At 39.4% G+C, this 24,101-nt stretch overlaps 2 protein-coding genes across 3 annotated transcripts; one reads left to right on the top strand and one right to left on the bottom strand.

Moving 5' to 3' along the window:
• The first annotated feature begins 944 nt into the window (after window positions 1-944).
• On the top strand, window positions 945-8,125 carry LOC113239178 (uncharacterized protein CG1161-like). The gene is made up of 5 exons (XM_026476049.1): window positions 945-1,069; window positions 1,855-1,973; window positions 4,419-4,533; window positions 4,984-5,109; window positions 6,436-8,125. The coding sequence occupies exons 1-5, from the start codon at window positions 1,013-1,015 to the stop codon at window positions 6,580-6,582; spliced, it is 564 nt and encodes a 187-aa protein (XP_026331834.1). The 5' UTR covers window positions 945-1,012; the 3' UTR covers window positions 6,583-8,125.
• LOC113239179 (uncharacterized protein CG1161-like) lies at window positions 3,900-23,777 on the bottom strand. 2 transcript variants are annotated; one of them, XM_026476051.1, is made up of 5 exons: window positions 23,649-23,777; window positions 23,370-23,488; window positions 23,181-23,295; window positions 14,634-14,756; window positions 3,900-4,001 (listed from the first exon to the last, which is right to left on the bottom strand). In XM_026476051.1, exons 1-5 carry the CDS (start codon window positions 23,700-23,702, stop codon window positions 3,975-3,977), a joined length of 438 nt encoding a protein of 145 aa, XP_026331836.1. In that variant the 5' UTR covers window positions 23,703-23,777; the 3' UTR covers window positions 3,900-3,974. The 2 variants fall into 2 exon arrangements, with proteins under 2 accessions (XP_026331836.1, XP_026331835.1); XM_026476050.1 differs by lacking the exon at window positions 3,900-4,001 and adding an exon at window positions 11,756-12,250 and having other exon boundaries at window positions 23,649-23,770.
• Window positions 23,778-24,101: the final 324 nt, after the last annotated feature.

The following is a 24,101-nucleotide window of genomic DNA, read 5'->3' as shown; positions in this document are numbered from 1 at the left end:
CGTGGCCGTTCGGGCAAGAAGGGCGTCTCGACGTAATAATAGACAGTTAATAAATAAAGAAAACTGAATTTTATTCTTATTTTAGTACAATTTAAGAAGATTTTTTTGAATATGTTCAAAAAGGCCTGGTTTTACATTTAAAACATTGTCGTATTAAAACTAGAACACAAAACCCTTAAAAATATACCTAGCGTGTACTGCCTTTTCACCCAAAGGGCCGGCTAAACTGGCTGGTCTATCCGGCTATTCGACGTTAACCGCATTGGATGTAAAAGTAAAAAAAATGCTGAGTGCCATGGAGGCAAGCGTTCTTCCATGTATGGACAACTACGTACATTTTGTATGGAACACCTAAGGTCCGTAAGTACAGCTTGCGTTGGTTCGATATGGCATGGCATCACGGGTTATGCCCTTTTCTTATTATTATAGTTTGATGTTTATTACTCGAAGTTGTAATTTTTCGTAAAACATGCAACAAATTCATAAAAAATATGAGAAAAATACCACCATGTATTTTCCCATCACAGATCTATGCACTATGATACCGCGCTAATTTGTTTCCATATACTCGATGTTTGTTTCTTACGACTATTCCATGACTGCTTTTTGTTTAAAAAAAATAATTCATGGTGCAATTTTTACTTGTTTAGTTTGTTTTCTCTCACCCCGGCATCTAGTGTACATATTATGTACTTTCTATCGAAGAATATGCATATAACGCCATCTATGACCGAACAATGTAACAACTACGAGGAAGCATACATTTCTTTGCCTGGTCATCATTTCATTCATTCGCAACCCAAAAAATTTTTTTGACAACACTTTTTTTGGCAACACTGTTTGTTTGACAATTTCATTCCATTCATTTGTCACTTGTCAGAATTTCAAAATGGTGGAATAAGGTTTAGCGTATGGGTTTAGCGAGACAGAGTTGTTGCATATGCACACCCATTAATATTTTTAATTGTGCGATATTTCCAAACTAAAGAAATAACATTGTACCACCAACATAATGTATTATAAATGTATTTTGATGGTATTCGCAGCTACATGCGTGTTATATGCATCGGTAAGTAAAATATATACGTGGTCCGCTTTTGTGTTTATTGTATTATTGCTGCTTGTTACTCCCACTACATGTAAATATTTATTTTATAGACTTGCTAGGACGCGACGGATAGCCAGCCTGCAGTCTTACGTAGTAATTAAAATTGTAGTAGGTAACGCAAACCTGCTTGGAAATACGTAATACTAATACAAGACATTTACGTGTTGTTTTATATGCTTAGCTGTTTGCTTTCAATAATGCGTCGTAGTTTTACCTATTTTTTTGTGCTGCATACATGACATTATAGGCTTGATAAACTTGGTCACGAGACCCCATTGTGCCTTATTATGGGGAATATATGCATGAATAGTGAAACATTTCCGGTGGGAGGAAATGTCATCAAAATGATGATTAGTGCTTAACAGAGCACTGTATCTTGAACAAGCACATGTCAAATCTTGGTCAGAGAGTAAACAGAGTGTTGATTCTGCCAAGAGGTGGATCTACTCCTCTACACCTTAACTCTACCTTACCCAGTACTGCCCCTTGATTTGCATACAAAGCTTCATTGACAAGATCAAAACAGCTGAAGACAGGCTAACCCTTCAGTTGTTCCACATTGTTGGCCTTAGCTCCGTACAGTAACCACGAGTGATCTTAATAAATCAATTTAATGGTCACAATGTTGTAAGGAGTAGTAATAGAGTTCCTTGTGAAAAAGTACCCATAGAAGCCACTTATACTATAATTTAATTGAACTTTTGAATAAAAAGTATAATGAAGAAAACAATGCAATTTGTCTACAGGGACAGTCCTACGAAGACAAACGATGCAAGTGTGTGTGCCCCAGCCTTGCAGCCATCCTCAACAACACAAATGGCTCTGATCGTAAACTCTACATTGCAAATGTTCCTCCTAGTAAATGGTAAGTACTATTACTGTATACAGGGTTATTGTTTTTGTTGTACTCAAAGTAACTAGTAAAAAGTAAAGTTTTCAAATTTGTAAACCATATAAATATATCGACCCCTCCTATTGAAAGAAATTGCCAAGTGTACAGGGGAGCGTTTTAAAGTTAAACATCACACATGACTTTAGCATTTCTCAGTTTTATTAGGCAAAGCTCGTTCTCACATAGAGTATTATAAAATCCCAGATTCGTCAGTTAGATGGACAACCACAATTTATTTTAAAATTAGACTCAATTCAGTGAATTAAAAACTTGAAAACGCTCCCCTATAAACTTGTTAATTTCAACATACAATACTTTACGTAGGAGGGGTCGATATAATGAAGATCTAATAAAAATTTTAATGCATATGCGGTAGTTAAGTCTGAATGATTACAAAGAAGGATGGCGAAAGCTGAAACAAAATCCACAAAGTGCTGTTCATGAACTTTACTAGTATAATGTTACGTTTTAGTTTATGCCTAGTTATTAATATATTTTTGTATAGTTTTAAAAGTCGGGAATAAAGAAATTGCAAAACAGTGTGTTTTAAAATAGACATAAGAACACAGTGCAATTGTTTCAGTTCGACCATAGATTAGGTAATGTTTTTGTACATACATTTCATTTTAAGAATGATTTCATTTTTTCCTTCCTAAAGTATGGTTATTTTATAGTACACACATAAAACATTAAAGCTATAAAATACCTAATAAAATAATCAATTGAACAGTAATGACGTAAAGCAAAAAATAAATAACAATGTGACAAAAATATTTAGACAATATTTAAATGTGAGTTATTGAAAAGTTGTAAAGGAAGGTTTTGTCAAGAGACCTCTTGCCAATGTCAGTGTCACATTTATATTGAGACAGTATGACCATTTGTGGCAGATTTCTGCCATTTGGGCAGATTTGATTAATATTCATTTTCATTACTGCAGAACATGATAAGTGTAAATGTGGCAGAGTTTAGCAGATTTGGAAATATTCAGGAAGTTATTTATTATTTTCGGGAATAAACTAAAAACTTGTTGTTTTCTGCTACTATGAACAAACATCTGAAGCGAAATACCGGACAATGTTATAAACATAACCTATATCAACTTTATAACCCCAGCTTCTACAGGCTGTACTCAAATAGCTTTTTTGATGCTTTGGTAATGAATCACAAGTATTGATCTCTATTGTATGGGTCTCTCTATAGCACGTCGTCTAAAACACTGGGTTTTATAACCAGTGTTTTTGACGATATGCTGTATTTTGTAATGTACGGGATGTCGCCATCCCTCTTTACACTCAGGCCTCTGTATTTGGTAGTAAGGTAAGTTCAAACGTGCAAGTGTCGCGGTCGTCAAGGACGACTCCCACCCGCGGCATGCACCGAGTTTTTATTTTGAGTGATCTATTTAAACATATTTATTTTTGTATGAAAACCAAATCTGCTGAATTATTAAAAGTCATGTAACAAAAGTTGTTGTTTATGATGTTGGTAATATAGTCCTGCGAGGTTGTTGGTATATTAAAAATAACCCTGTATATGGGCTATCGGAACAACAAAATATGTGAGTATTGTTAGGTATAACTGTAGTCAATAGAACTTAATATTCTTAACCAACATTTCCTAAGCAGTTTTATCAACTTATATTGTCTAACATGCAGACAATTCTGCATGCTACCTACTAACTGCATCCGTGGCGGAACTAGTCTACCACGCCTAGGTCCTGATATCGATTTCTGGGCCGGGAGAAATATTTGTATGACCTACATTTATTTGGCGCACACTCTAAAAAGTGTGTGCGTTATTATTTAAAAAAAAAACGATTTGGTCAATATAAATTATGGATTATTATAGTATTATGTCATTAACTGGGTAATGTCATTAACTAACTGTCATTTGTGAGGTCCTGGTGAAGGTTGCTGGTCCGCTGGTGCAAGCAGCACAAGACCGGTCGTTGTGGCGTTCTTTGGAGGAGGCCTATGTCCAGCAAAGAACGTATTTCGTCTGAAATGATAATGTTTTAGTCATTATGTTTGTAGGTAAATGTTTTTACAAACATTGCTTTGCTACAAACAGTACTAAAAATCATCCAAACTTAAAGAACTTTCAATCCTCTCGTCGTTTGTTTTTTTATGTAACTTAGCTTATTTTACCCTAACATTATTTTTTTAAAACGCTCTGTAGTAAAAATTACTATTTGGCACTTAAGTTTCTTTACCTCTCACCTACAGATATTAGTACAACTATAATGCACAGGCTAGCATCATTTCGCAATTCGGTAACTGGAAAATAAGGCTAACCTTGGCCACCAATCTTGATCTTCTGCATTCTTGAGAGCTTTCTTTCTTCAAGATTGGTGGACATTCTAAGGTAATCTTTAAATGTCAAAACATTGTTAATAATATTCTGTACTTTTAACAGTGACTGTGATGGGGTAATCCTGCCTCAAGTAGACGCAGAGATCAAAAGTCGTGGGCAAGAGTTCTGCCCGCGATGCGAATGCAAATATGAAAACAGAAACACCACCATCATCAAGGTAACACTGTTGAAATATTACTCAAATAATTAAATTGTTGTTTTTACTCATCAATTATTAAAGCCTATAATCGGTTGAGATGTCACTGCGAAACTTTAATTAGAAGTTTACAACGTTCACGACGAATCGCGCGCGGATTGCTAGGAGGTGGGCCCGCGATTTTTAACATTTTTGTCAGTGTTAAGTTCAATTATGAATCCATGCTTCCATTTCCATGAAAACTTACTTTTGGCATTTGTTTCCTTTATGACACTTCCCTTGCAATACTAATACAAACCCAAGAGTAATGAATCATTAAGAATTCTAACGCCAGTTCCAGGTGCAATAATTCATATCTACTTGTAGTACATTTCCACAATAAGACTCGATATAATGTGATGGGTTTTTTCACCAATGAAGTTTTCCCATCTTTATTTGGTACTTTTATTATGTATATAATTTAATCACCAGGTGGTAGTGATCATAGTGATCTGGGTGATCATGTTGCTGGTGGTCTACATGGGTTTCCTCATCTGCTTGGACCCACTCATCAACAAGAGGGCCAAAGCTTCTTACCAAGAGCACACTAATGAAGATGTAAGTACCACTCACAGAACAATAAATACAATAGAAGTGCTTAGAGGTCAGTCCTCCATTTTCGCTTTGTACGTTAATTCCGTACAAAGTACGTTAAAAGTTTCAATTTTAATTATGTACATATTTTTTTGTTACAAGAAACGAGAGTAAACCTTATACCGCTGCAATAAACTAACTAAATAAACATACTTAATTCGTCGTCGGTCAGCTATTAACCGCTAGATGGCAGCACATTTATTGAAATTTCAGTATAAAACCAAAACGTCGTAACTTGCAATAATAGGTATTGAACTCCCAACGATATGCCATCAGGGTAAAGTTTCAATTATATTAACAGTCCAGAATTATTTCTTTTTAAATTTGAAACTACGACCAATCATCAAGATTTCTAAGATAGTTTTTCAAATTATGAACATAGTGAGTTTTGGCGACAGCGGTTCTGATAATAATTGAGGCTTGCCTTACACTTCTATTGTTTTTATTTACGCATTTAATACCCGTAATTAGAAATAATCATTTACTTATTGAACACGAAAGCTTTAAAATGTCAATAACATTTTAAACATTTATTTTTCTTCAATTTTGTACTTAATTTTTTCAATACAAAAATGCACCCTAACTTCCTCACTGTTATAGCACCTCCTTAAAACGCTATTACGCTACCCGATTTCAAGGGCCCTGCTTTAATCGTAGGCGTGGTCCTTAATTAGGACACTGCTCTTATTAACTTATATTTATTAACTTATATTTAGGTCGACCATAACACACTTTTTAAACTACTCGATTTAATGACCCTGCGTTAAGGGTAAGCGAGTTTTGTTTTTTTTATGATGAGTCCGATACATACAATGTTTTTCATCACATATGCGAGAAAATTAATACAATGTTTATTTATTGTATGAGTAAATAGGGTTTACAACACAACAATTATGGATTTTTTTTTATCAACAGATGGCCAACTAGCTATTTTTCCATAGATAATACAACTCGAACTAAAATGTTGTGAAAAGCAAAGAGGCAAACAGCCGTGATAGGTTGTAAAAAAATTAGCTCAATTTACTATATTAATTAACACTTCTATAAGTATTTAAAGCAATTTCTGTTTAGATACATTTTAAACGAAAAATTTTTTTTTTTTTATTAAGTAACCTCTTGTTTGAACTTGACCTATACAAGGAAGTATGTCGTGCTACAAATTGAAAAAATCTTACCGACCATGGCTGTAATGAGAAGTAAAAAGGCCTCAGGCTTCTATTTGGAGTATTAGAGTCAAGTTAGCCACCATACTATTTACGAGCAAGTGTGATGAATAAATATCAATTTCAGGATGAGGGCTCAGTCAGTGGGCCGTCGCAGCAGATGGGCGTACGGGGCAACGTATTGAACCGCGTCACTCATCAACAGGACAAATGGAAGCGGCAGGTCCGCGAACAACGACGCAACATCTACGACAGGCACACAATGCTCAACTAAGCCTAATGGAATGCACCTGGTCGCTCTTCTCACGATACACGTTGGCTTACGTGTTACACTATTAATTTAATACCTACATATAATCCACTTTTTATGTATGAATGTTACACACAGCTACTTTTAGCAGCGCGTCTGCGGCGCATCTATCTTTACACACACGTGCGACTTAGTAGCGATACAATCGCGATGCAAATGCGTTCCACGTTTTTAATTAATTTATTTTATTAATTTATTTCAATTTTAAATTTACAATTAATAATAAAACAAAGTGCATAAACCTATACAGATATTTCGCACATAATGGTTCAACATAAAAGTGGTTACACAGTCGCGCGTTTATAAGTCTTCTTAAAGTCGCGCGTGTGTGTAAAAGTAGACGGTTAGCTACTGCATCGCGTTTACATCGCTGCCTTTAGTTAGTCAGTTACAGTCGCCGTGTGTAACCGCTCTATGCAATCTGGATTCACCCCTTTGGACGCATGGTTCGTCCACAAAACGCCATCATTCAATATGTTGCAGGCCCCGTCGATGGTGTTTGAATTTACATAATACATAAGTCCAATTAATTAATAAAATGTATAAATATGCTTTTGCAAATCTTTCAGTAACTTTTAATGTTAATAGTTTTATTGAGCAATTGTGTGTGTTGCCTTCCGAGTTTCCAAAGTATTTCGATTATCTTTATGCTGTTATTGCTTCGTTTGCTATTTTAATGTAGACTAATTGAATAAGTATATTCATTGGGTACAAAAAATTTAGTGTTCGTAATTAAAGTGATTATTTTTAATAACAATTTCAACCATGTAACGGTTATTATTATTATTATATTAGACAAGAATTTTAAATATTACTTACATATTGCTGCGAAAATTCACAAATGTTTAAATAAAGCATGCTGCACACTTTCGGACATGTTAGAGACACAAGTGCGACAAGAATTTCATACTTACGTGTCGATCGAATTATCGGAAAGTCGCACGCTTTATGTTTGAAACTAGTGTAGTCTCACAAGCAATAATCCTAACTAGTAAAATAGTCCTCTAGTTAAATAATATTACAGCTTTTCTACCTCCAAACACGCCACATTGTTATAAAAATACTTTTTGAACAACATGAATAGAGTTGCCTGTACATATACATTGCTACCATATGTCACTGTAAAGGATATAATGTGTTCGTATACATATATCATTAGATAACAGTAAATAAAGCAACACCTGTTATATGTGTAAAGAGGATATCATTAGAAGTGTTACCACGTTTTTCATGCGATGATACAATGAAAAATGCTGACGGCTATAAAAAGAGCAAGCAATATTGTAATTTTGTAGCAATCAGAAACCATATAAAACTTTCTCGTGGTAGCCTGTAATTATTATGTGTGTGTGTGTGTGTGTGTGTTTTAAGATAACATTGTAATTATTTGTATTTTATATTTTGTACGTACTTTTGGTGTAAAAGTATCAATTTTATCTTTGTAGAATCTAAAACGATACATTCACTGCACGACGTAATGGCCAACATTCGATAGGCTTGTGTTGGTTTGGCCTTTTTTTGGATGTATTTTAATTTTTTCAGGGTTTGTATATATCCTTAGATAATATAATAAATTACGACGCAAAGCACATTTAGCTGATTAGATGTGACGAACATACTTTAGTGATACCACGCAATCAAGTATAATACCTATGCTTATTAGAGGTAAAGGACTGCACTGAAAACGTATCGTGAGACATCGGTGGCTTACGTAAACGGTGCCGGCTTTTCCTAAGGTGCTTGTGTCTCTCGCGGTGCATCCGCAGTAGAACAAGCGAGCGGGCTCTTGAAGGGACAATAACTTTTGATCGCGTGCCTACTAAAGGGCGCCAGGGTATTGATATCACCCGGGCGTTACAGGGGCTGGCACCGGCGCTGCACGCACTTATTGTCGTAGAGCTTTGAAAAAACTGATGGAATCGCGATACCATTTTCATTCCCTGGTATGTTGCTCAGAGTGCAAATCGTGAGTGCGTCGCTTTATGTAAATTATTATTTATAGCTAAATAGCGTTATTATACGTAAGAAATTAGCGCTGATATAGTTAGTATTTTATTCATGGGCTTTAATGTATGTTTGTATGAAATCACAAATTAATTGAGCATCAGATTAAATTTCTTAGCCATTGTATATACAAATGTTACTAATTAATAACACTTTATTATGCCGTCTTCGTAATTTTTATTTTGACGTAATGAATAAAATTATTTGATTATTTTTTTAACATTTCTTATTTGTATAATCGAGAATTCTGGATGTATGTACATAATGTGTTATTTATTGTTTTATAAGGAATAATGAAATAAATTTTTGTTTTTAGATAAAATGTTTTTTAATACCGTTCGAATGAAACAAAGTAAGAGTGAGTCAAAGTTCAAAACTTTATATCCCTTAAAACTATACATATAATACTATAAGTAAGAAATCTAAGTTCTGCTTCTAAAAGCGATTACACACGGCGACTACACGCGCGCGATATTAAGCAGCGACGCAATCGCGCGACTGCATCGATACAAACGCGCGATTGCGTCGATGCAATCGCCTATAAATCGCAAGTGTACTATAAGTCTCCGTGTGTAACCTAGAGTGGTTAGCAGGTGTAACAAAGTTTATTATGTACAGTAACATGTACTGGGAATCTGTAATTATTCAGTTCGGGATAACTACAAAGGAGAATATTATTTCATGAGACCGCAAAGTAAAACATGAATACTGTGACTATGAATATTTAACAATTTGTTTACTATAATAAGTAAAGAGACTATTAAATCATGCGCCTGGGGATAAGCGTCACGCCTACCCAAAAACAGTGACAGCGCCGCACAGAGCTTTAAATTACAAATATCCAAGGGGCACTGCCACTGCGCCCATCACCCTGAGATAAAGTTCCAATTCCATGTGCTTGCAGCAACACTTACGCTACAAAACCGGAACGGAGATTACTCCGTGAGCATTAGCTCACATTACTGCTTGGCGGCAGAAATACGATGCAGTGGCAGTACCTTCCTGGACGAACTCGCACAAGTACTTCTACTGCTACTGAACAAACTTAAATAATACACGTAATTGAATAAGTACATGCTACAAACTCAGTAGAGCTCAATTGTGAAAAAGTTCGTTCAGGGTAATGACATATTCTTTATTGCATATGAAATTTCCAGTTAAAATACAATACACAAGTTATGTATAAAGATAGTAGTGAACGTGCAACAGGCAGCTATGTTGTAGCAATTTCTTCTAGGCAACCTAAAATAATGCCACCTTATCTATTTCTGCCGCCTAGCAATAATGTAAGCATTACTGTTTTCCGGTTTTGAAGAGTAAGAGTGCTGGTGAAATTATAGGCACATGAGACTTGTCAACGTATGTCTCATGGTGACGGCCACAGTGGCAGTGCCACTCAGATCTTTGCGATTTAAAGCTAACTGTTACGGACAGGCGAGTAGCTTACTGTACAGACTATTTGCTGGTTTTTTTAACTGCCAGCTTATTACAGTCATACATCACAGCGCCGCGTTTTCACAAATTCTCACAAATAAGTTATTAACGCTAAGACCTGGACCGGTCATTCCTTTTTACACACATTATATATAGGTAATACGTATATACGAGAGCGGTTTAATAAACGCGTCACTTTAAAATTAAATAAAACTTTTTTCGGAATTTATTTATATTTCTTCATTTAGAACTAAGCAGCTGACGATACTTTCTTTTTTTTTTTAAATTAGAGCAAAAATAAAAAAAGTTAGGTGAGGTCTATATATTTTTGATGCCGGGTTCAAGTCTTTCACTTGCGTATTTCGCTGGCTTGCGTGACTCGCTTCCCGCATACGCAAAGATCTGTCGCGTACGCGGAAGGACTGTTCACGAGTCGCTAGCTAGCACCAGCAGGTGAGTTTGATATCTAACAAGTTTGATATTTCCTCGCAAGCAACAGGGAACGTTTGCGGAGGACAGCACCACTGGCCAATCACAGAGCAGCAGCGTCCACGCGTCCAATAAAACCAAAACAAGGACCAGGCGCTGCGCATTCGAGCGACTCGTGCACCCGGCATGATGACGGAGAAAACGGAATTCAGAGTGTTCCGTTTCTCATCTGCAATCACAGGCCGAAGTCTAAACTTGTAATCATTCTTAGCGTGACTTAAAACCAGCACTGCGACTGCTTTGAACAGGAGCAGCACCAGCCGAGACACCTCCGTTTGGCTCCTGTTGTTATAATAATCATAATTTCTAATTCCAAAATATTTTGCTTAGAATGTTCTGTGTAATTTTTTGTTAAGGTTTTTGTAATTTTATTTTGTTTATTTTGGAGGCAATAGAGATTTTATATTATCAATCTAACTTCTTACCTTAATCAATGAATCTATAAGGTTTAGATTGTGATCTTAATGCAAACGCGATAGGCAAGTTCAACCATTTGAGAACTTACACTACGGCCCACATTAAAACTTGTCGAATAACGAACTATTGCCACACGCTCCGTATTCACTAGATTTGGCCCCATTTGACTTTTTTATCTACCGATTTACATCAAATGAGAAAATGAATGCCGAACCGAGCTTAATTTTCAGTTTGACAAAAATACTATCGAGTTCTTAGGTTTTCACGATTGTTACACATTTGGAAATGAAACTATTTTTCCGGATTTAAATCGCGTATATTTGGTTTTTTCAAACAAACCAAGGTTTCGGGCCCTGTTTGACTTTCAGTCAACATTGACTGTCAGTTAACCGTGATCACGGACCTATAAATGGCCCGAAACGTTGGTTTGTTTGAAAAACAAAACAAATATACGCCATTTAAATCTGGAAAAGTAGTTTCAAAAAATACTATTTTGGTGGATTAGAAAAGTTGGGATATCACTGGTCAAGCCATAATTTTTTTTTTCTTTTCATAGTCACGGACTTCTCAAACTGCCCTCGTACATACGCCATTGGATTCCCATTGGGATAAACAGGGACTATCGCTTTTTTTTTTGTTATATATTAAAGTCCATATTTAATTGGTCGTTATGTTTTAGACTACATTACGTACATACATGTTATTACATGTAATGCAATGTAGTAATGACTTTCCAAAAATTTTCAGAAAATATATTACATTACTTTCATATCATTATCAAGTTTACAAAATTAAAAATGTAACTCCTAATACAAGTCGGTAATTTTAAGCATCCTACTACATTCAGTACTTGTTTAATTAAGAACAAATTAACCACGCCATTCCTGGTTTTTACGTGTGATGGTTAAACACAAACAATCACTTAACTTTGCTCCCAAATGCACATGTCTTTACAAAAATGTTTCAAACTGATTACAAATTATAAAAAAGCTACAAAATAAATGCATAAATAGTAAAATGATATATATGAATGATAAATGGTAAATTTTCAAGGCATTTTATGCGTCGTTTTAAATCAATTATATAAGTAACTCGTATGGTATACATTTGTATAAAAAAGTTTAAAAAAGCATCACATAAATTAAATCTACTTTGGCCTTGCATTAACTTATTCAATATGGCAACTAGCTATCAAAGATGGCGTCGTACAGCCACCGCCGCCACCGGCGCCTAGTGCTTCTAATCCTTTTCAGTCTTCTGCATCAGCTCCCAGTAACAAGTTCCGACTCTAAAAATAGAGAATGAATAGATAAGAAAAGCTTAAACACAAACAGGCATCAAACTTTGAATAAGTAATCACGTAACATTATTTATTGTGCACACACTATCAAACAAATAAACTCAAGGTCAACATATGTTTGTGATAGCTATATTTACCGGTGTTGCCAAGTGACTTTTGACTCTCTCGCGTCATATGAAAGTTTGTTTTTAAGGCAATTTTCATAACTTTATTTTAAAAATTCAAATATAAATATTTGTTAGTGTAAATCCTAAATACTTAACGAACGCACCCAAATTAGACAATAAAGTATATCAGAGATGGGGCAAAGATCAACCATTTACTTGTTACAACTTTACTTTTCTTGATCGTACCTACTTTTTTGGTTTTTAGGATTAAGGCGCATAAAAATATAATATATAACTATCGTTATAAATTGATTTAAAAAATTAAAATGTAACAAAAATGTAACCTTTCAGAAAACAAAACGTAATATTCGACTCATGGGCTCTAGCAACACTGATATTAACAAATCTACCAGTACTACTAAAGCACATAATATTACAATACCCAATTTCAAATTCAAATTCAAAATATTTTATTTCGCTAAATATTACGGCATAGAAATATTGCAGTACACGAGTCACAAAAATGAAATGAAATAAAATAATATATTAAATTAAAATTAAAAATACGTCATGGGTCTCAACCGCTATCACTATCCACCTACGTGCTGGTCAGCATGCAAGCACATCAACTGGTGTAGCAGCGGAGAGTCCCACCGGTCACTAAAAACGTTCAGGATGCTGTTAGACGATCTACTCAGGCGGCTCAGCAGCGACGCAGTACGCTTGCGCAGGATCGCGTGGAAATCTTCCGTTGCCGTCTCCGCGAACATACCGGAAGCTCTGCAGAACCGTGGCAGATCCAACAGCATCCTGAACGCGTTATAATATTGTACGCGCAGTGCGTCAGCTGAATTTCAAGGGCCCAGGTCCTGTCCACTCGTACTCCGCTCGACACTCGTCCGGAGCAATTAATAAAATAAAATAATAAATAAAATAAGTAATACTCGACTAAATTAAAAAAGACGCTTAATGCGGATGAAGCTTCATACTTGACATTCGTCGAGTTGGTCGTTGGTCGAGTATTAATTATTTGACAATAATTGCGGACGGACATCTGATGGAGAAAGAAAGAAGACCCCCTGATTCAAGGATGGGCGTGGTCTCAAGGTATGGTGGTGGGGTCCTACTCGCCATCCAATTATTATTTAGTGTTAATTTCATTGACCTACGAACAAATGGCCGTCGGGTTTGAGTTAAAAAGTGTCCGCACCTATAGGGCGTTACTCGCGCTAGTCTTCGTTTGTTCGACTGACAGCGCGGTTGTCAATTATGCAGTACTATATAATAATAAATTGTAAAAATTACTGCGGTAAACTGTAAAAACAGGATTTTGTATCATATTTTCACTAAACAAATACATTGTGTTGACATGATTATCATTTAAAAGTGTTATTTTGTACAGTTGTACAGTATTTAATTTATATACAAATTAATCGTAAATATAAATTACAAAAGCAAACAAAATAATCAAGTAGCTAGCTGTCCTTTTTCTACACATTGCATGCGCAAAAGATGGAAAGAGACCCATTACGTCAATTTCAAGAATCTTATATAAACTTCTTGATCATTTTCAATTGTTCGAACCATAAGCGATTGAAATATTTGGAACAAAGAAACTACAGTCGAGTTGATTTTAGTCTTATTTTTAAAATGACGTTTTATTGAACGTTAGCAACTAACAAAATATTGTTGTACTCGTTTTACGGCTTGGGTTACCTTTCAGAAGTCAGACAATTTAAATTAAATGTTTTAGTTTTTCTATATTTCGTAACATGTCACTATGTTTGTATAGTTTAACTTCCGATATTTTTTCGTGGTTTTTGTATTAGACCCGACGTCCATTTGTTGGTAGGTCAATGGTTAATTTATATAAAAGCCGCCGTAATTAGGGACCCTAACGTCTGTTACACCTCCCCAAGTTGGAGTTGGGACCCTTGAAATCGGGTAGTGTAATATGCGTTGGAGAGTATCGAATGTCAAGAGTGCGTTATTATTCTAAGGTCAAGAGTACAAACATGTAAAACACTTCCATACAAATTGTTTTAAAGGGCTATGTTGCCACAAAAACATTATGTATTAACAAATTACTTATTATTGCATTGAGTTTTCTATATAGGTTTTCACATTTGCGATTGTATTTGAAGGATGAATGGACGCAATTTAGATATGAAAAAGTGTTTCATTCTATTGCATTGACTCAAATAGTAATCACACAACATGGGACTCCTTGAGGGCCACACTATAGGGCCTCTTTGAGAGCTTACCTCATCCACACCTTCTTCCTTATAGTTTTTCTTTCTCCTGTTCATAAGGGGGTCCAGGCACATAAGGAAGCCCATGTAGATCAGCAATGTGGTGATTATCCATATTACCATCACAACAACCACCTGTTTTTAAAAAAGTACATAAAATAAGAAAACGTTATCGTACTTTAATTTACTGGTTTTATTTTTTGTGTTTCTCAAAAGTGTTTGTACTTTTGAGAAAAATGGTCATTGCATTATTTTTTTATAAATACACCAGCACATTCAGCAGAACACTTACATTTTTGTTTTTTTACTTCTTCTTTTAGGTATAATAACAAAATAAAAATGTAGAAGATTGTAATTTTTTTCATTCATTTGTTTTTTTCAATTTTCTACTAATACAAGCCTGTTGAGTGGTTTGAAGTTAATTTTACGTTCTTATAAACTTCGTAAACTTTACTTGAGACTTGATTTAATCAATGTTAAACTGTTACGACTTTAAATTTAACAATCAGTCAACCATAATAGTCACAGCAACGTAAAAGTGTCAACTCTGACATTGCAGTGGCAGTCTCATGGTCGTAAACCAGAACTCTACTCAATGCTCAAGTCAGGACTTGAGTATGATTTAAAGCACTCGAAATCATACTCAAGTCCCTGCCATTAGAGTCGTATTTCCAGTGCTAGAAATCATACTCAAGTCCTGACTTGAGCATGGAGTAGGGTTCTAGAATATACAATCTTGCGATTTAAAGCTCTGAGTGGCACTGCAACTGTTATGGACAGGCGTGTAGCTTACCACCAGGCGCACGACTAGTTCGTCCCGTCACTAGATATTATAAAAAAAGTACATTTTCTTTAGTTCAGATTTTTTTTCAATAAAGGTTGAGTGAGGCTAACACTTGGCAGAGTGATTAACGTTGCTGTGATCGCGAAGCCATAATTCACCCGTTTGCCAGAACAACGTGTTATCTCTAGACCTAAATAAATAGCACGTTGTTCTGGCAAACGGGATATAGTTCCTCTAAGGAACGATTAGGCAGGAGAATTAGTCGCCATAACGACGCAGGGAGTCGCTCACTCCTCGCCCTTAGAAAAAGTACCTATGAGCTGGGAAAGGCTGGTGCTAGGGAGGCCTTCATTGATCCCAAACCCTTTTGCTGCCAAGCTCACTCTGCTGAACCAGAGCACACATGTCTCTCGAGACATCTGTCTTCAGACCAAGTCATTCAAAAGCCCTGACAACTGCTTACAGTACCAAACAGTGTAAAGAGTGATAGATTGAACCATCGAGTATATTATAACCAGAAGCAGAGACAAAATAAGGGCCATCCATCTCTGGCAACTCATCTATGAAATGGTACAAATATCACTTTAAAACATCAACTCTCGTTTGTGCTGAAATTACAAATTAGAAAGCTTAAAATGGTCATCGCCAACAACTGACCTGTAATTAATAGATTCAGGCGTCACTTTGCAAAAGTCTGTTAATAAAAATGAAAGTAAATTAATTTTCTACTCCGCGTACTCAGTGAAGATTCATTCATTCAATCATGCAAAATAGCTGCACTTATGTTGAATATTTTTTCATGCAGTTAATTATCCCACCCTCCCGAATAACGCAAACGCAACTACAGTCACAAACCACCACCAAAAATATATCCGACATGTGTTTCGCCTCTTCAAAAGGCATCCACAGGGGCTGTTGAATGCTCGACACTTGGCCGAAGAGTGAGCTCATTCAGAATGGTTGGTGTATTTATATCCCGCTACCCCCATTGTTGCTAGTGTTGAAACCCAAAAATACCCATAATAAAGGTCATGATGCAAAATTCAATTGTTCATTTATTATACAACCCCTGTTGTTGTACCTAATTATTTCCATCTGTTCTAAAACACCTGTTTAGAACATCACACATCTCAGTTTATTCCAAAAATATACTGTATTTATTGTAATAAAGATAATATCTCTAACTAGGGGGTCTGTTTCATTCGGTAGTGTGGGAAAAACAGCAAAACATCTATGTACAAAACAAACAGAATGACATTTCATTGGTATTTAAATATTAAATTAGGGGTGTGTTCGTTGTTCCACCTCCACGCGTGCGAAGTCCTTGAGCAGTCTGTGATGACATGTTGTCACAGAAAGCCCAAGGGTGTAGCCGGTACACCCTGGGGCCAACACTGACAACTCTCGGCTTCAGTCTGAGTCTTACCAGTGAGGGCGCGAAGCGATCAACACGGCCCGGCCATGCGTTTATGAGGGTGGACCATGGCAAGTGGTGGGCGGTCTTAATTTACATACTCCTGCGTTCATGCCTACGCAGTTGAGCGCCGTACGCAGGGATGAAGGAATCCTGGGGGGGTTGAGCCCGAGCGGGGTGGGGACCCCGGCAAGCAATACGCCCCCTTTGGCCCTGATTTCCTGCCAAACGGTAGCCCTGTGACTAGCCAACACAGGGAAACGGCAATGTGTCCCGTCAGAGGGCCACAGGCGAGGTGTGGGGGGGACGGACTCGGCCATGCTGACGGGGTGAGTATGTGCGGAACACCTGGCTGACTTTGATCGGGTCAGCCAGCCGCACGTTTCGAGCCCCCGATGTCGCGCAGTGAGCTCCTAACCTCTGCACCTATACTCTCCTGATAATCCTGGTGTCCCGAATGGGACATCCCCAAAGGTGCGGGCTCCGTGGTGGGTGGGAAATCAGGAGAGTGAATCATAAGAACACTGCAATATGGATTCTGCAGATCAACAAAAATCACCAAATCACCCAAAACCGGTGGTACTGGAGGGGAAACCCAAAAGTGCCCCATCAAACACAAACTCGAACGTACAGCAGCGCCCTACGGTGAGTGGTAGGCCAAAGGGGAAACCCCAAGGCCAACCGCGTACCGATGCCGGTGCTGGCCCTACACCAGCGGTAGCGGCCCGAGACTCGTGCTCTGTGGCCCCCGCTCAGACATCTGGCTCTGCATCGCAGAACCCAACATATACTGCCCTTGAGGCAGGGTGGACTCTGGTGAGTCGCAAGCCCAAAACCACGGCACCCATCCATATGGAAGGAGAAAGTGGCCAAGGCGAGCGACCACCTCCAGCTCCCAGCGGGAGCAGGGGACGCCCTGCCCGAAAGAACAAACGGGGTCGTCTCCGTGAACGTGAACGCCGCGAGATGAAGGGTAATCCGAAAGAGGGAGCGGCGCGGCCCCCAGCGGGTGGCGGGAATGGTGCAGAGACCGCGTTAGTGCGACCCACTGAACCGGACTCGCACGCCCCTGGAAGGGCCCCCCTCCCCCCAAGGAACCAACAAACACAAAAGGCACAGAGGTCCTCGACCTATGCCAAACGTGCCCGTCTTGACGAGACATTTTCTCCAAGAGGCGAGCGCAAAAGGCAAAAAGTCGAGAGGCCCGCCCAGTCAAGAACGTATGCCGAGGCCACCGCACCGGAACTTCTAGCGGTGATCACCTCGGCCAAGACTGGATACATAAGGAGCCCTGAATCAGACATGATACAGAAGGCCCTTTGTGAGCGCCTCTCTCAAGGAGCAGAGGAATGCGGTGAGGAGGACGTCGGCCCACAGTTCCGAGGTAAACCCGTCTATAGCGACGGGTCCCTAAAGCTGTGGTGCCAGGACAATGCCACCTTTCAATGGCTAGAGGACGCAATCAGCACCATCAGGCTGCCCACCGGGGAGCCCCTCTCATTGAAAAATGGGGTGGAGGCTCCCCGGAGGGTGGTCTGTGGACTGCTGATCCCCGGTCATTGGGAGGAAGCGCGCCGTATCGGACACTTGCTCACTTGGCAGAACAAGTGGGCGGAGGTCCACAGATGGGTTGTCCACAGGTTGCAACAGCAACAAGAAAACACTTTTGTGGTGGTAAGCCTACCTGAGGACCTGGTACCTGTTATCGTGGGGCATGGCCGGCGCTTTACTTTTCAGTTAGGCACGGTCTACCTGCGATTCAGGTCCAGAAGAGGAGTGTACACGGATGTGCCGCCTGAAAAGGCAGGTACATCAACCAACAAAACAGATGCCTCCCCGGTGCCCTCTACCTCCACTGGCTTCACCAGAGAAGGAAAAGGGCCCTCCCTGACCCCCGTCCCTGTGGACGTCGCCAGCCATACGGTGGCGTCCAATAGTGAGGACGAGTGTGTGTCGGCGATGGGAGACATCTGCCTGAGCGAGGATGAGGACGACATACTGCTATCGGCTGATGGCGGTGTCCCCCTCGCCCAATAATTGTACCGTCATCCAGTGCAACCTCCACCACAGTCAGACCGCAACGGTTCAGCTTCGGAAGTGGTTGGAGGCAAACGACACAGCCGTGGCGCTGATTCAGGAACCGTGGATCGGCGCCCGCGGCCAAATAAATGGACTCTCACATCTGAGAGGTAAGCTACTATCCACTACTATCTCAGATAAACCACGGACATGTATATACTATTCAAACAAGTTACACATACAGCCACTAACACAATTCTGTTCCAGAGACCTGTGTGCCGTAAAGCTTCTAGCTGACGCGGCCACGGGCCTGCCTGAAGTGGTACTCGCCTCTGTCTATATGGCGGAGACTGATATGCCACCACCACAGGAAATGGTACAGCTAATCAACCACTGCGAGCAGAACGGCCAGCACATTGTCGTGGCCACTGACTCCAATGCCCACCATCCGCTGTGGGGCATGGAACTCGCGAATGAAAGAGGTAAGAACTTAACAGAATACTTATTTACAACTAACCTTCAAATTCTCAATAAAGGTACAACACCAACTTTTGTAAATAAAAGGAGTAGAACCATCATAGACCTAACCCTAGCGTCAGACGGAGCAGCGAATCTTGTCCATGACTGGCACGTGTCCGAAGAAGCATCTCTCTCGGACCACAGATGGATAAGATTCAACTTAGAAACAGTTATCAAAGTACAACAACCGAAACGGAACCCCAGAAAAACCGATCGGAAAATTTACACTGACAAACTACACCAGAGCCTGGAGAAACCGGTAGCACCGGGAAGACTGCTGGACACAGCGCAGATAGAAATAAAGGTTAAAGAACTGACGTCAAACATATTGAAGAGTTACAACTCCGCATGCCCATTAAGTGACCCAGCCCCGCGACAAGGCCACCAATGGTGGGGGCCTGAGCTTGAGAGGCTGCGAAGAAGGGTAAGGAGACACTTCAATAGAGCAATGAACACATGCGCGGATGAGGACTGGGAAAATTACAAGACGGCCAAATCCAAATTAAAGAAACGCATACGATTCAGGAGCACCGCGTCATGGCGAGGCTACTGCGGGAACATCACGTCTTGTGCACAAGCGAACAGAGTAAGAAAAATCCTAGCGAACTCAAATGCAAGTGAACTAGGTTCAATACGTAAAACAAACAACACATTCACAACTTCCCCTGAAGAAACGGAAAGAACCCTACTGGAAGCACATTTCCCAGGATGCAGGTTCGTCCGAGATGACAGGCGCGAAGAAATGAACTACAACACATCGACCCGAAACTGGCGATACGCTGAACAAGTAGTAACATACGAAAAAACAAAATGGGCAGTGAACACATTCGAACCATACAAAGCTCCGGGCCAAGATGGAGTTTTTCCCGCACTCCTACAATGGGGTGGGGACACACTGGCCCGGCACCTGGTTGACATCTTTCGGGCCTGTCTAGCCTTCGGCTATGTGCCCCATAGCTGGAGAGACGTAAAAGTCATTTTTATACCAAAACCAGGTAAGAACGACTACACTGATGCAAAATCCTTCAGGCCGATCAGCCTCACATCGTTCTTTTTGAAGACGCTAGAGAGGCTATGTGACAGAGAACTGAGGGACGGAGCTCTAAAGAACATTCCATTACACGGAAACCAACATGCATACTGCCAAGGCAAGTCCACCGAATCGGCCCTACATGCCGTTGTCGGCAAGATAGAAGAGGCCCTTAAAAGCAAGGCAATCTGCCTAGGCACCTTTATAGATATCGAAGGAGCCTTTGATAAAACCAACTTCTCCAGCATACAAGAAGCACTAAGAAGACACGAAGTGGATGAAGTGCTGATCAGCTGGATTAGCAATATGCTCAAACAAAGAACAATAAGAACTACAGCGAAAGAGACCCCATGGGCCGTAGTAGCGAAGGGGTGCCCTCAAGGAGGAGTACTGTCGCCTCTGCTATGGAACATGGTCGTAAATGATCTCATCATCAACCTTAACAAAGAACACTTCTATACAATAGGCTATGCTGATGACATAGCCATACTGATAACAGGCAATTATGCCAGTACACTCTGTGACATCACACAAGCTGCACTCCGGATTGTGGAAAGATGGTGTAGAGCATATGAACTAACAGTTAACCCAACAAAAACAGAACTAGTAATGTTTACAAACAAAAGATTACTGGGTAACTACCTACTACCCAAACTCTTTAGTACAGAAATACAATTATCAACTGATGTCAAGTACCTGGGAGTAATTCTGGACAACAAGTTGAACTGGAACAAACACCTGGACAACAAAATTAAAAAAGCTACTATCACCTTCTGGCAATGCCGTAGAATGGTAGGTAAACAATGGGGACTTTCACCCAAGATAACACTATGGCTTTACACAACGGTGATAAGACCTATGATTAGTTACGGTGCGATAGCCTGGTGGCCACGAACCAAGCTGACGACTGCAACTGACAAGTTGGACAAATTCCAAAGGCTAGCATGCATGGCGACGACCGGCTGCATGAGGACAACTCCAACTGCGGCGCTCGAAGCGATGCTGGACCTGCGACCCCTCCCACTGTTTATCAGACAGGAAGCGGCGTCAACAGCAGTGCGACTAAAGAGAGCCGGCCTTTGGAAGCACATGAGGACCCCACATACAGAAATCCTTTACAAGATAGTCAAAGAGGAACCGCTACTGGAGGCGACTGTGGATAGGATCCCAAAACAATACATTTTTGACAAAAAATACAGGATACAATTGTTTGAAGATCCCAACGAAGGACTAAACCTCAGAGAGGTCCGCGTATTCACTGACGGATCAAAAACAAACTCAGGAACAGGTACTGGGGTGTTCTCAGAAGACCTCAACATCAGAATATCAACACCGCTTGGTGACCACAACACAGTATTCCAGGCTGAATGTATGGGTATCAAGTTGGCAGCAGAAGCAATAATAGCGAGAAGAGTAAAGAATCACTCCATTCGAATACTCTCCGACAGCATGTCAGTACTTCAAGCGCTGAGCAGCTATGACATTAACTCAGGGCTTATATATGAATGCCATCAAGCACTCATGGAGGTATGTACACACAACCACGTAATTCTACAGTGGATTAAAGGACACAGCGGCTCACGTGGCAACGACGCAGCAGACGAACTAGCTAGAAAAGGGTCGGAGACGGATGCTGTAGGGCCAGAACCCATAGTGTCCCTCCCCAACCAATGGTCAAGAACAACTATACTCAAAGGTACAAAATCTTCTCATAATAACATATGGACAACCCTTACGGTTTGTAGACAGGCTAGGGAAGCACTCCCAACGCTCAACGCCAGTCTATCTCGTAAATTAATCAAACTTGAAAGACAAGAGCTGCGCACTCTATCTGCCGCTCTAACGGGTCATGGTCCATACAATAAACACCTTTTCAATTTAGGTATCACGGACAGTCCTCTATGCAGAGCGTGCATGGAGGGGGAGGAAACGGCCGCACACATCCTACTAGAGTGCTCCGGTGTGGCCAACTACAGGGCAAAGTACCTTGGAGTGCCGAGGTCGCTCCCCGAAGTCTTCAGAAAACCGAAGAGGCTGCTGAGATTCCTGGAGGAGCTTGGGTGGCACGAGTAGGACCCTGCACCCACCACACGCAAAATAGGCGCCTCGACGTCGAGTTGCGGAAACTAGCCCGTTGCACCAATACCAATACCAAATATTAAATTACATAAATTTTTCAATTTTCATCCATTATAGCAAAGCTCCAGTTAGACTGGGCAATTTGAAGTGAAACAATTGACGACAGCCATCAATTGTTTCACTTTTCTTTTTTTGGCAGTTAAAATTCTCTGAATGTAAATAACATTACATAAAATAACATTATACTACGATAACACGATTCGAAACATCAAAAAAGGAAGAGATGGCATAATACAGTTCATATAGCATTATTTCTTTTTCGTATTTTTAGTAAAGAATAGACAATATTGGGAAATCATTCGTTCTTTCAGTCATTTTAGCAGTAATACAATTCTTGGTAGACAAACTTGTCATGGTACGAATATGAGTAATGTTATAACAAGCTTACTTTAAGCTTACATTGAAATAACATTGTTTTTGGAAAGGTTATGATAGGCCCCCTGATCTACTACCACCACTGTGATGACGGGCTGCTCAGACCCTGAACAAAGCCACCCTAATTATAATAATGAGATAAAGGCACATCCATAGTGACTTGCACAATGAACATGTCTAAAGGTGACTTTCGACATCAATAGAGGATCTTTTATAACTCATAAAGCAGTGATAGTCAACCTGTGTTGGTCATAATACTCAGTAGTAATATATATTTACCATAATAACTGTAGTATTCCTGCTTTCATATTTGCACTCACAGCGGGGACAAAACTCAGCTTCCCTGCCTCGTATCTCACTTCCTACTATTGGTAGAATCACTCCATCGCAGTCACTGCAATGAAAATAAAAAAAAGTATAGATATTTTAGTCACCCACCATAATTGAGTTTCAATAAAAAAGAAATACCATTTGCTAGGTGGCACATTAGCAATAATAAGCTTCCTATCCGTACTCAAGCTGCTGTTGAACACCGCAGCTGGACTGGGGCAGACGCAGCGGCATCTCTTGTCTTCATGATGTTGGCCCTGCAAAATAAATGAAACTGAACGATAATTTGGGAACTAAGACTTGCAAATGTTTTGCACTGGCTAAATATCATTCAGTGACTGCCGAAAAATAAATACAATAATCGTTACAATCAAGGTTGCAGATGGGCAAAATGAAATTCAAACATTGGTTTCATACCACCACACATGAAAACAAAAACGCCAGACAAATAATACGTATTGTTAATTGCATATTCGCACTTCACTGAATACTACTCTTCAATACGAGACACATTTCGATAATTAACTTGATAATCGATAAAACAGCAAATAAGAAAGAATTTACAAAGCAAAAATCACAAACTAAACTTGACAATGACATCTACATTTTTTAATTTAGTGATGCTGTGATGATTTAATGAATAAGTAATGTGAGTAATATACAAACGTGATATCACGCGACAGCGTAATGTGATATCACGCGTCACTTGGAAAATTATGTATTACTCATAACATCACCCACTGTCATTTCTAGATCGGAAATTCGGAATAATACAGTTGAGATTATGGTTTCATGTGTCGTGTTGAGCTAAGGCAGAGACAAAAACAAAGCAGAAAAAAGATGAATTTTACATTTTGGAGCGTTTTTTTA

The sequence above is a fragment of the Hyposmocoma kahamanoa genome, unplaced genomic scaffold (genome assembly GCF_003589595.1).
Source record: "Hyposmocoma kahamanoa isolate Upper Pololo Valley unplaced genomic scaffold, ASM358959v1 99702, whole genome shotgun sequence".
Classification (NCBI taxonomy): Eukaryota; Metazoa; Arthropoda; class Insecta; order Lepidoptera; family Cosmopterigidae; genus Hyposmocoma; species Hyposmocoma kahamanoa.
The sequence above is the reverse complement of the archived record's forward strand: the minus strand, read 5'-3'. Positions and strand labels throughout refer to the sequence as shown.

Coding starts and splice junctions, on each gene's coding strand:
- LOC113239178 (XM_026476049.1), top strand. CDS start 1,013: ATGTATTATAAATGTATTTTGATGGTATTCGCAGCTACATGCGTGTTA. Junction 1,070..1,854: donor CATGCGTGTTATATGCATCG/GTAAGTAAAATA, acceptor ATTTGTCTACAG/GGACAGTCCTACGAAGACAA. Junction 4,534..4,983: donor GAAACACCACCATCATCAAG/GTAACACTGTTG, acceptor TTTAATCACCAG/GTGGTAGTGATCATAGTGAT.
- LOC113239179 (XM_026476050.1), bottom strand. CDS start 23,702: ATGCAATTAACAATACGTATTATTTGTCTGGCGTTTTTGTTTTCATGT. Junction 14,757..23,180: donor GGAATACTACAGTTATTATG/GTAAATATATAT, acceptor TTTTAAAAACAG/GTGGTTGTTGTGATGGTAAT. Junction 12,251..14,633: donor AGGAAGAAGGTGTGGATGAG/GTAAGCTCTCAA, acceptor CTCTATTTTTAG/AGTCGGAACTTGTTACTGGG.